General features: G+C 34.9%; 2 protein-coding genes across 6 annotated transcripts; both read left to right on the top strand.

Annotated features, from left to right (window-relative positions):
• Positions 595-3,732, top strand: LOC18594060 (protein CUP-SHAPED COTYLEDON 2). The gene is made up of 3 exons (XM_007021510.2): positions 595-1,256; positions 1,367-1,650; positions 2,866-3,732. Exons 1-3 carry the CDS (start codon positions 1,076-1,078, stop codon positions 3,493-3,495), a joined length of 1,095 nt encoding a protein of 364 aa, XP_007021572.2. The 5' UTR covers positions 595-1,075; the 3' UTR covers positions 3,496-3,732.
• Positions 8,336-10,457, top strand: LOC18594059. Of its 5 annotated transcripts, XR_001928678.1 has the most exons (5): positions 8,336-8,423; positions 8,533-9,150; positions 9,507-9,798; positions 9,878-10,042; positions 10,156-10,457. XR_001928678.1 is itself a non-coding variant. In XM_018124514.1 (4 exons), exons 2-4 carry the CDS (start codon positions 8,794-8,796, stop codon positions 10,203-10,205), a joined length of 699 nt encoding a protein of 232 aa, XP_017980003.1. In that variant the 5' UTR covers positions 8,336-8,423; positions 8,533-8,793; the 3' UTR covers positions 10,206-10,457. The 5 variants fall into 5 exon arrangements, 4 of the variants coding, with proteins under 4 accessions (XP_017980003.1, XP_017980002.1, XP_017980001.1 ...); XM_018124514.1 differs by lacking the exon at positions 9,878-10,042; XM_018124513.1 differs by having other exon boundaries at positions 9,878-10,457.

The raw sequence follows: 11,748 nt of genomic DNA, 5'->3' as shown, positions 1-11,748 counted from the left end.
TAAGTTCACTGTGGAAATAATAGTGAATCCTCCAACCATGGCTTTTCATTTCTGGCTTCAAGGACACCCTAGAACTAACACAAATGAACAAAAAACCCCCAAAAACAAATGATCTCCTTCACTGAATTCAATCAGGTAGATAAGAACTCCCAAGACAAGACAAATGAAAACAATTCTCAAAGTCCCTTCACCCATTAAGCCTTTATGGTATAGGGTTGGTCTTACCTGTTGCACACTTGGCAAATCATAATACTCTCCATGTTTGTAATATACTTGTAAGTTGATTGTTACTTGAAGATTAAAGGAGTAGGATATTTAGGGAAATGGGAATAAGGGGGAGGAGGGGGGAGGGAGAGGGTGGCGTGTAATTACAATGTCTCTGTCAAGTTGATAATTTAATCTTGTACTGTGCTGACAGGAGAGATATGAAACAGCTTTATCGATACATGGTGAAATCTCTCCTCTCAATTCTCATCTCCCCACCTCCCCCACCCTCCACCCCCCCCCCATCTCTCTCCTTTTTTCCTTTCTCTCTCTCTCTCTCTCTTAAAAGGAACTCTCTCATAAAAACTACTTTCTGTTCCCTCCCTTTCATTTTCTTCACTGACAGAGAATACCTGCACACTTTCTCACGCACGCACGCATACTCAAAACAGAACCCCAGAGCCCACTCCCTTCAGATACATACATCACCCTCTCTTTCTTTCCCCTTTATCATAATCCTTAGCTCTTGAGAGTGAGAGAGAGAAAGATTGCGGAAGAGGACAGAGCAGAGAAAAAACACAGAGATTTTTCTAGCTCCAGATCATACTCTTCTTCTTATAATTAATTTTTTTGGCCTTTTTTTTTCCTGTCAGTCACTCGATTCATCAAATCCCCCTTTGACACCCCAATATAACTCCCCTCCCCCTCCCTCGTTTTTCTCCCTTCCTTATCCAACGCAAGCCGTTTAGCTAACTTCATGATGTTAGCACTTTGGTTTTGAAGTTTAGGGTTTTTAGAAGTTTGCTTGCAAGGGCTGTGTGTGTTGTTCTCTTTGAAGTGGGGGTGAAGGTTTTGTTGTTTGGTTCTTGATATGGATAGTTACCATCATTTTGACAACGGTGATACTCATTTACCTCCTGGCTTTCGATTCCATCCAACTGATGAAGAGCTTATTACTTACTATCTCTTGAAAAAAGTTCTTGATAGTAGCTTTACTGGTAGAGCTATAGCTGAGGTCGACCTTAACAAGTGTGAGCCTTGGGAACTTCCTGGTAAGTGATCATAATCAATTTTGCTGACTACCCTTTTCATCGTTACACATGAGTGATTGTTGTTATGATATTAACTCCTTTATTTGGTTTGTGTTGGTGTGATATGGCAGAGAAGGCAAAGATGGGGGAGAAAGAGTGGTACTTTTTTAGTTTGAGAGATAGGAAGTACCCAACTGGGTTGAGAACTAACCGAGCAACTGAAGCTGGTTATTGGAAGGCTACGGGAAAAGATAGGGAGATTTATAGCTCAAAGACATGTGCACTTGTTGGAATGAAGAAGACTCTAGTTTTTTATAGAGGAAGAGCTCCTAAAGGAGAAAAGAGCAACTGGGTCATGCATGAATATCGCCTTGAAGGCAAATTTGCTTACCATTATCTCTCCAGAAGCTCCAAGGTTTCTCCTTCTCTCACGTTATACCTATTTCTGCATGATAAATTCTAGAACAAAGAAGTTATGTTTTGGTAATAACTTGCTGATCGATCGCAAAATCACCTTGAAAAAGTTAGGTTTTTCCATGAACCTAAATTCTGAACAATGCTTTCCAATGAGGGTTGGGGTGGGAATCTATGAAAAAATAATGTTAGGCTTTTCTCCATCTTCTTGGTCAATCTGTGGTCCATTTGGTAACGGTACCCGTACTTTTTTGCTTCACCCTTGCTTCCCAACAGGGCTGAAATTTTCTAAGGCAATGGTTTGTGTTGTAGGAAGTTAATGGTAGTTATGGTTTTGCTTACAAATGCACACTATTAATGTTTCCGTATGCTGTTTTTCTCATTTAAAGAGCTGAAAAGGTATGTTTGGAAATCTTAATAGCATTTGCACTGCCTTGAAGACAGTGGAAAAGCTCGTCTTCATTGGGATTTCAATAGGCACAATTTCTGCATCATTATTCCATAAAGCTACTATACTAGCATCTGTATGAAACTGTTAATTTCCATTTCTCCTACACTCATTCCAATGGCAAAACCTTTCACAGTTCACTTTTTAAGGCTGAAGGTCTAAGATTTTAACAGTAACATTGCCTGTTAAAGAAATGGTTCCTGTTTGAACCATGAAGTGAAACTCACTAATCTGTGTTAAAAGTTTCGATCCTTTGCCCTTCTTTTTGCCTACTTTCCAGGAGCTTTCCAGCTTTTTTTTTTGAGGTTAACACTGAAAATGCAAGATCTAACAGTAATATGACCTCTTAATGATTTGGACTTTTAACAAGGAACTGAATCTTACTAATCTGTCTGTTAAAAGCAATGTTATCTCACTGTTTGTGTCTTCGCACTTCAATGGCTTTTGCAGCGACATATTTCAGATTACTATAGGTAATACGAGATCACAGTAACATGCAGCTTACTATTTTCTTTTTTCATCTCCCTAGTAGTGTTTTTTCTTGCAATCTCTGTTACGGATGATTTCTATGTTTGCTTATGCAATTGTACTTCTTGTGCAATTGCCATTCTCCTGCAAAAGAGCAACTTTCTAAGTGTTGTTTCATCTTTCGAGTATATATATCATAAAATACACATTGGTCCTCAGTTTCACTGTTGCATTAACCACCAATTAGTAGGATGGAAAGAAAAGCTTTTATTACTTGCTAAAATGGTTGTATTATTCTAGGATGAATGGGTCATATCCAGGGTCTTTAAGAAGAGTGGCTCTGGCAATGGTGCCACCAGCAACACTGGCGGAGGAGCCAAAAAAACCCGCATGAACGCCTCCGTGGCTTTCTATCAAGAACCAAGCTCACCTTCCTCGGTCTCCCTTCCACCTCTCCTGGATCACACCACAACTGCTACTGCCACTACCGCCACTTCCCTCACAGATCGTGACAGCTGCTCCTACGACAGCCAAACCCAACCCGAGCACGTGTCCTGTTTCTCCACCATTGCTGCTGCAGCTGCTTCCGCTGCTGCCACCACCACCACCACCACCACAGCTGCACATCATGCCTTCAACCCTGGTTTTGACCTAGCAGTGCCACCACCTCAAATGATCAACAATACTTTTGATCCAATCGCAAGGTTTTCAAGAAATGTGGGTGTTTCAGCATTTCCTAGCTTAAGGTCTCTTCAGGAGAATTTGCATTTACCCTTCTTTTTCTCCCCGCCAGCATTGGCGGCACCGCCACCCCACGGTGGCTCCTCGCTGAACTGGGGGGCAGTGTCCGAGGAAGGTAACGGTGGTTCTGGTGCTGGTGGCAAGATGTCCATGGGTTCTACCGAGCTTGATTGCATGTGGACTTTCTAATTAGGTACTTGAACTTTCGATTATAATTAATTTCTAAATTATGTTGTCATTGGAGGTAGGCAAGGAAAAGGACTGCTGATTAATGTCAGCCAGATTTCAATCTCATGTCTGTAATATATAAAGCTTTATTACTACTTAATTAATCTTAGGTTTTGCTGCCTTAGATGATGGTGACTGATCCACAGCTGATAAGTATGTGTCAAATGTACTGTTATCAGAACAGTCAATTTTCTTTTATTTCTCCCATAATTTAAATTTCTTAAGTCTGCAAAAAATTCATATCTGGCTTTTGGATTTGCTAAGAAAGTGACTCATTATTTCATCAATAGATAAAACCCACAAGTAACCTTGTTCCATATGGTAAAGATTTTGTGTTTTTCTTGCATTAAATGCTCCTCCCAAAAGAAAGGGTTGTCTATCTAATAGCATTAACAGGGCAGTTGAATTAGGTGGGGAGATGGTGAAAGAATGTGGTCTCCCTACTCACCATTTCCATCTAGCAGCTAGATTCGGCTTCTTCACATGGGGCTCTGTCTGAGTTTAGGTTTGGTACCATAGCCCTATTTTGTCATCCCCTTCCCTACTTGTGGAAGGGACAAATTTAATACTCTTCTGTTAACATTGTACCCTTTCATGTCAACATATATTATTGGCGCAAGGTGAAGGGACCATTTAGCCAGGGCATTGGTTACTTTGTGAGCCACATAATTAATGTTGGCCCAACATTTTTCCTTTGCTCCATTATTTCTGTTATTGGCTTAGTCATACAAGTAGTACTACAGAACAATGTGGAGAATAAATATATGTATGTACTTCATTTTTAGTTTTATTTTTAGATGATTATGTTAGTGTATATATATGTGTGTGTGTGTGTGTGTTTGTAGGAAAGAATTGATAAATTTGTGTTTTACCTTTTAATTAATTATGTGTTTGTAGGAAAGAATTGATAAATTTGTGTTTTACCTTTTAATTAATTATATGTTCTTTGGTTTATAGCATATTTATTCCATTGTTGAAGAAATTCACACTTTTTTTGTTGTTGTTAAAATAAATATATGCAGTGCAAAGTACTTACAATAATCGCACATGTCCTGCAGTATATGTCGGTTAAAAAAGAAACAAACACATTGTATCATAAACTATATTCGTTGTGTGAACTTGAATAATAAATGACATTTGTTATCACTTTAGTAAAAAAAAAAAGAATCATAGACATAATATTAAAAATTGGCAAATATTAAACAATGCTTATAGATTCTTCGTAAGGATATACATATAAAAATAAATTGTAATTAATGTATTGTCTATTTTTAACATTGACGAGAATGATACATTAAATAAAAAAAATCTTGAAATAAATAGTTAACTAACTTTAAAAAGTGTTTATAAATACCCATCCATCAATCTTTGTCGCTTCTTTTTTCCACGATTCTTAACTCCTCTAACCATTTTTCAGCATTTCTTGAAAGCTAACATGAGTAGAGGGTAGAGTTGTTTAAACAATTTTTTCCTAGATTTTTCATTTATTTTAAATCAAAGAAGGAAATTTCACTTTTTTTATTTTGTTATAAAAAAATAAAAAAAATATTAATCATGCATTATGAGATTATATTGATGTAAATATAATAAAATATATTAAATATAATGAGTAAAATATAATAGAAATATTTGATCTCGACATTTAGTATAATTAAAATTTATCTTCAGCTTGAAATTTAAGAATCTTCCAATTTTGAATTTATGAAATAATGCTCTTGATATAAGTTTATCCTTCCACAAGGTTTTTATATTTTGGAATTAATATACAATTTTACGGTTTAATATTTGATTTTCATTAACAAAATTAAATGTCTATCACACCACTTGCATATCTTTCAAAAATGGCAGTTGAACCAAGCAATTTCATGTCATCCTCAGTTTGAATCTCTTCTAAATCTCTTTTCTTTCACTTTTTGTTAATTCCAAAATTTGCTATACCTCCAAACTTGTAGATGGAAGAAAGGAAAAAATGCACTTAAAAGACATCTGTATAGAAAATGCTAAACATTTGTATATTACACTTATTTTTAGCATCATAGTTGTATTTTTTAAAATATAAAATTTCTTAATTTTCCTCCAATATCTCAAATCTATATACAATAATGTATAGAATTGTAAAAAAAAAATTTATTGCGACTATATATATATATATATATAGGNAGTTAAAAAAAATTTAAAAATTTAGTCGACTATATATATATATATATATAGGTTGTTATACTTCATGATTACATATAACTTTAAATTAATTGGCATACTTATATATACTTGCAAAGAATATAAACGATGTGAGAAGCAGCTCGGAGAACGTAAAGATAATATGCTTGAGTAGTTCGTTGTTGAGGCATGTGGATATAAGTTCTACCGTTTGCTTTTCCTATTTTCTTGTCATGCATTTTGATCTAGTCCTCATGCAAGACTTGTGATATGAGCTAGCTAGTAATAAAAAATATTAAAAAACTCTCCCCTTTCAATAAAATATGCATGTATATATTTGTACGTATAAATGTGTATATATATATATATAATATAAATAAAATAATGTTATTTATCATAATTCGACTGTCTGATCACTTAATGAATTGATATAATACGTTATAATTTGAAAGGTATTCATAACCTCTTATGTTTAACAACAAAAATAGTAAGCACTTCTTCATCTAAGGAGGATCTATCCTTATCTTCTTTTACTAGACAAAGCCTTTTTCCTTTGAGCAATTGCTACTGAATTGGCATCCTGGACTTAATTCAAGCGAGCATAATTATATACATATACACAGGTGAGATGCAGATATAAATTGTAAGTTCAATACATACCTTTTGGTAAATAAGACTATTGGAGGGAGGAGGAATCAAAGCATTTGTAACAATCATTAGAACAGGTCTCAATAATTGTTTCCCAAAAAAAAAAAAGAATTGTTAACGCAATTGGCAGTCTGATTAGCAGAACTTCTCTCCAACTTTATCATCAACAATGCTTTTGTACCCATTCTTTTAACATTACACAAGTGCTTATTCCGGAGCTACATGTAATCCTAAACACAAATGACAAACATGTAAGATCAGCTTGATTGCCTGAAACTCTTCGACATTATTTCAGAGAGATATATAGAGTACAATTATCCATTCAGAAAAAGCAAGGTGTTTGTTTGTTTGTTTGTTTGTTGCCAGGTGGAAAGCATCAAGAAAATCTTTGGCTATGATGAGTCTGAGCAGCATCTTTGGTTATATTAAGGTTGGAATTGAGCACGTGATGGGTGAAATGATTGGCAAAGCAATCAAAACAATAGCATTTTAGGTAATCTGGAAGGCAGTTCTGAAAGGGTCCCCAGACTTCTGCATGCATGAGAAGAGCCAAGCACGCCATGTACCAAATTGGTGCAAAGCTTTGAGATGATAATTGCTATGGAGTGGGCACAGCCGGCTGCCCCCCCAACTTGTGGTTGGTTTTTTTTGACAAGGAAAGAAGTATTTTGGGAGTTGGAAATTTAAAGATTTCAATGGAAAAACAACCAAAGGAAACCAAGATGCCAAAGCATTAAAAGCTGGGACTTGGATGTTTGGTAAGGAAAGATGCCAATTATATGAGGTTTTCAAAGTATAGTTTGTTTTTTACTTGTCTCAACGCCTTGGCTCTTTGTAAGATCACAAAAAAATCTAAAATAATTCATATGGCTTTTTCCCATCCCAATGCATTGCTTTTCTTCATCCATATATTCATTTAGGGTAGACATTTTCTTTTTCCTTCTTATCAAAAAAAAAAAAAAACCACAGTATTTCTTTATCTGAATGTAAGCCAAGGCAGGCCCATAAAATCAATTCTTACAAGTCTGTTCTTCGAAAGCCCATTGAGCCCTAGCTCGTCCCAGAACTGGCTCGATCCTTCTATTCCTAGCTATTGTTCAAGCAATCTTTCCCCGACAGCCCAAAGCCTTGTATACTTCCTGTTTATTATCCGTTTTTGTCATTCTCCTTGTCACTCTCTTTTTTCTAAAACAAATGAGATTTAGATGCAAATTTGTTACACAGGCACACTCACGTACGGATGAGAAAAAATTAGTTAAAATCGACTAATCTGGAGCTGGGTTAGGCACCTAATTGTTAATTAAGCATTGGACTGGAATAACTCCCATTTCTGTATCCCTTACAATAGGGGATGCTTCTGGTAAAAGGTCAGATAATTCTATTAATGCAAGTGTCATTTTCCAGAAAGAAATATAAATACATGGTCAAAACATATGGTAAGGTGCTTCTAGAACATAGTAATTACTTGCATGTTACTTACTAGATTTCCATGTCTAATTAAAAGCCGCTCTTGAAACCATATCATGAACAGTGATATTTTCTTTGGGCCTTAGATAGAAAGATTAAAGTGGTAATTTTTTTTAATTGAAAGGAAAAGAAATTCGAACTTTAACTCTTTAGGCAGGAGATTATGTATCAATTAAGGAGACAAATACTCGAATACTTGCTATCAATGCATGAAACAATACTCTCAAATGAAATGGCTATAGTTATTGGAAAACCATTCTAGAAGAAAGCATTTTTCCTTGTTTTGTGTTATTTTTCTAAGTAAAAAGCTTTAAAAAAAAAAAAAGAATCTTATCGCATATTATCTTGTTTATGCCATCATGTACGGTGGTAAAATAATGATCATCGGAGGCGTATTAAGCTTGGAGCGGGGATGGAATAAGAATCAGCAATTTTGCTTATTGCTTAAGCAGAAAATGGTATATTTATTTCCATCTAAAGTTCACACCCATGTTCCCTGCGTTCAACCTGTGTTGGATTTGTGCCCACTTTCATCAGAAGTTTACATCGATGTTTCCTTCGTGTGAGAAAAAGACCAGCTAAAGAAACGAGTACGATGGCTATAAATTCGAAATAAGGTGCTTTGCGGAGCTAAGCCATGGTAATTGGTATCAGTCCATTTACTTCAATAGTTCTTTATCTCAAAGTCTTATATTTTTATTCCTTGTTTTACTTTTACCTTTCCAGAATTTTCAAGTGTCTTTAGAATGGACGATGCTTTGATTCAGGCCTCTCAAGTGGGTGATATAGATGCCTTGTATAAACTAATTTGGGAGGATGATGATATTTTGAGGCGAATTGATGAGAAAATGTTCATAGATACTCCCCTACACTTAGCAGCTTGTTCTGGGCAAACTCATTTTGTAGTGGAGATGATTAACTTGATGCCTTCCTTCACCAAAAAATTAAACAAGTCTGGGTTTAGCCCCATGCTCCTTGCCCTCATAAATGGACATTTCAAGTTGGTTTCTCTATTTGTTCATGCTGATCCTGGTCTTGTTCGTGTCAGAGGAAGAGGGGGTCTTACTCCTTTACATTATGCTATCAAACCATGAAAACATCTATCTCATGGTTAATTTCCTGGCAGCTTGCCCAGAGTCTATTGGAGATGTGACAGTTCGAGGTGAGACTGTTTTGCACATTGCAGTTAAAACAAACATGTTAGAGGCTCTTGAAGTTCTTGTCGGATGGTTGCAGAGAATCTGCCATAAAGACGCCTTGGATTGGGTAGCATTCATTCCAAATTGGAAGGATGAGCAAGGAAACACTGCATTGGATATTGCAGTATCCAATATGCAAATTCAGGCATGTTCTCATACCTCTGCAAATTTTTTTTGGAGTTTCTAAAAACGGGATCTTAGCTTGGATCCTCCTCCGTGAAGAAAAATATAGCTACTTTACAGAATTACATGATCTATCAACTAACATCACCATTAATTAAGACAAACTAACACAGTGGCATGGATAATCATCGCAGCAACTAGAAAGCATAGCAAGAGCTAATATTTATATACCAACAAAATTAATTCTTCTACTGATTAGAAAATGCTTTTTAATTTATTTTATCTAATTTCTAGATTCTATTTTCTTTCTAATTACTTTTTGCATTAATAATTAATTTCTCTTCACTGAATTGGTGTTTTTGTGCACAATACATACAGGCCATTCAGTTGTTAGCTGAAATAAATGCTAAGAATAGTAAAGGTGAAGATGCTTCACAGATCCTGCAACGTCAAACCCAATTGGATAGAAGAGAAGTTCTTAAAATGCTAAGGCGCCACACTCCACTTGTAACAGCTTCATCAGTTGAAAGTATTGAATGGCTTCCTGGCTTCTTAAGATCAAAGACACTGTTTCCCGAAAGATTAGCGGTTTGTATCAAACGCCAGAGAATGAGAATCCCAGGCGATGTACTCAATGCTTTGCTAGTGGTTGCCGGGCTGATTATAGCAGGTACCTGCCAAACTATGTACAATCCCCCTGGTAGTTTTCGTAGGGACAATAATCTCAGCACCAATCTTACAAATAGCAGTACTCATGGAGGACCATCGCGGAATGTTGCAGCAGATTCGGCCTACAATTCTACGGTGGTGGTATTGGTCAACAGTTCAATCCTTTATTTTGCATCCACCATAGTTAATCTTCTCCTGCCAGATACCGTGGTTACAGAAATAGTGGCAGTACTACTATTTGGCTTGTCAGTTTGCTATTCGATGTTTCTTGTTATCATGTGCCCATATCCTGCAGGAACCGTCTTATTACTCGCATTGTTTTTGATATATTTTTCTTTTCGCTATATTAATATGTTAGGAAATAGGCAAATTCAGCGACTGACCTGCTTTTACAACGCAAAGAGGTGACCTAAAGAACTTAGATCAGCTTTAAGTTGAGGCAAGTGGAATAAGATGGAAATGATGTCAAGGCCTCTACGTTTCGTACAGAGGATGTTTTCTGAAACGTGGAAGCTAAACGTGGTCTGATGCGGCTGCAGAGTTTGGACTTGTCTGGTACAGGCGAGATGTACCCTTGAAACGTATATTATGAATTTTTATTGTAGTGAAAATCTGGTTGTAATGGGATGTTTATGTAGTGGTCTTTCAATTATTGGTGTATTTGTCATGCTTTCAGAGCACCTGTACGTAGGTTTGTCAAAATGGGGTTGATCCATTATATCGGTATATTTTTTATTAAATATAAAGTAAGTTGAGTTTGAAAATTTAAATTCGTATTAGAATCAGGCTTCAATGGGCCAACTTATTTGATCAGTGGGCAGAGATGGGTTGGAACGGGTTAACTCTATAGGTCAAAATAAAAAAATTAATTAATAATTTTTAATTAATTAATAATTTTTAATTAATTTAATAATTTTATATATTTAATTATATAAAATTAATAATTTAGTTATTAATAGTATTACTTATGTTATATATTTCAATGTCTTTAATATTTACTTGTCAAATTAATAATTTTAGTTTAGATTTTTTTAAATTAATAATTTTAGTTTAGATTTTTTTTTTAATTAGGGAAAGAAGGATTTGAACCTTGCTCTCTAAGTAAGAAATCATGTACCAACCAATGAGCCAAATACTCAGATGTTAATTTTAGTTTAAATTAAAATTTATATATCTTTTTCTTTTATGACGATAAATATTAAATAATAAATTGATAATGATTCAGACTTTGAGACATCATTGTGGTCTAAACAAGATTTAAATGTTTTGCCTGAGGATGAGGGTTGAGGAGGATATAAGTGAGTTTTGAAGTTTCTATTATTTGGTTATATACTTATGTTTATTGGATAGTAGTTTGTGTTAAAAATTTAAACTTTATTTATGTAATTTATTTGTTTATTTATATTTGGTGTAATTTATTTGATTGTAACATATTTTTATTATTCAATTTATATATTAAATTATAGAATAATTTTATGAATAGAAAATTTGTTAGGTAGAATTATAAAAATAATTTTTTTTAAAAAAAAAAATAGAAATGGATTGATCCAACTCTACCCATGGGTTAGCAAGAAGTGGGTTGAGTTGGAATTTTGATGACCCATGTATAAAAATGGGCCGACCTGGCCCAATTCACATTTTCTCAACACATTAAGGGCTTGGGCCGGGCTAGCCCATATGGACACCTCTACCTATATCATGGGGTTATATGTGGATCAAGCTTACAGGGTTTTTTTTACCTTCTTTGAGTGGTTTTGTATCACTACAGGGTTAGAACATACTAATTACTTACATGTTACTTATTAAATTTTTATGTCAAATAAGTTCTTTTTTAAACACTCGAGTATCTGGTTTTTTTGTTGATGTATGATCTTTTATTTAAAAAATAAGATTTGAATCCCCTTTCTTCTAATTAAAAAAAAAAACCACTCTTGAGACTTTACCTTAAACA

Source organism: Theobroma cacao, chromosome 7 (assembly GCF_000208745.1).
Source record: "Theobroma cacao cultivar B97-61/B2 chromosome 7, Criollo_cocoa_genome_V2, whole genome shotgun sequence".
NCBI classification, from domain to species: domain Eukaryota; kingdom Viridiplantae; phylum Streptophyta; class Magnoliopsida; order Malvales; family Malvaceae; genus Theobroma; species Theobroma cacao.
Note: the sequence above shows the minus strand (reverse complement) of the source record. Positions and strands in the feature narration are given on the sequence as shown.

Excerpts from the sequence above, each read along its gene's own strand:
- LOC18594060 (XM_007021510.2), top strand. The coding sequence starts at position 1,076 with ATGGATAGTTACCATCATTTTGACAACGGTGATACTCATTTACCTCCT. Across the intron at positions 1,257-1,366 it reads TGAGCCTTGGGAACTTCCTG|AGAAGGCAAAGATGGGGGAG; the intron begins GTAAGTGATCAT and ends GTGATATGGCAG. Across the intron at positions 1,651-2,865 it reads ATCTCTCCAGAAGCTCCAAG|GATGAATGGGTCATATCCAG; the intron begins GTTTCTCCTTCT and ends GTATTATTCTAG.
- LOC18594059 (XM_018124511.1), top strand. The coding sequence starts at position 8,794 with ATGGACATTTCAAGTTGGTTTCTCTATTTGTTCATGCTGATCCTGGTC. Across the intron at positions 9,151-9,506 it reads TATCCAATATGCAAATTCAG|GCCATTCAGTTGTTAGCTGA; the intron begins GCATGTTCTCAT and ends CAATACATACAG.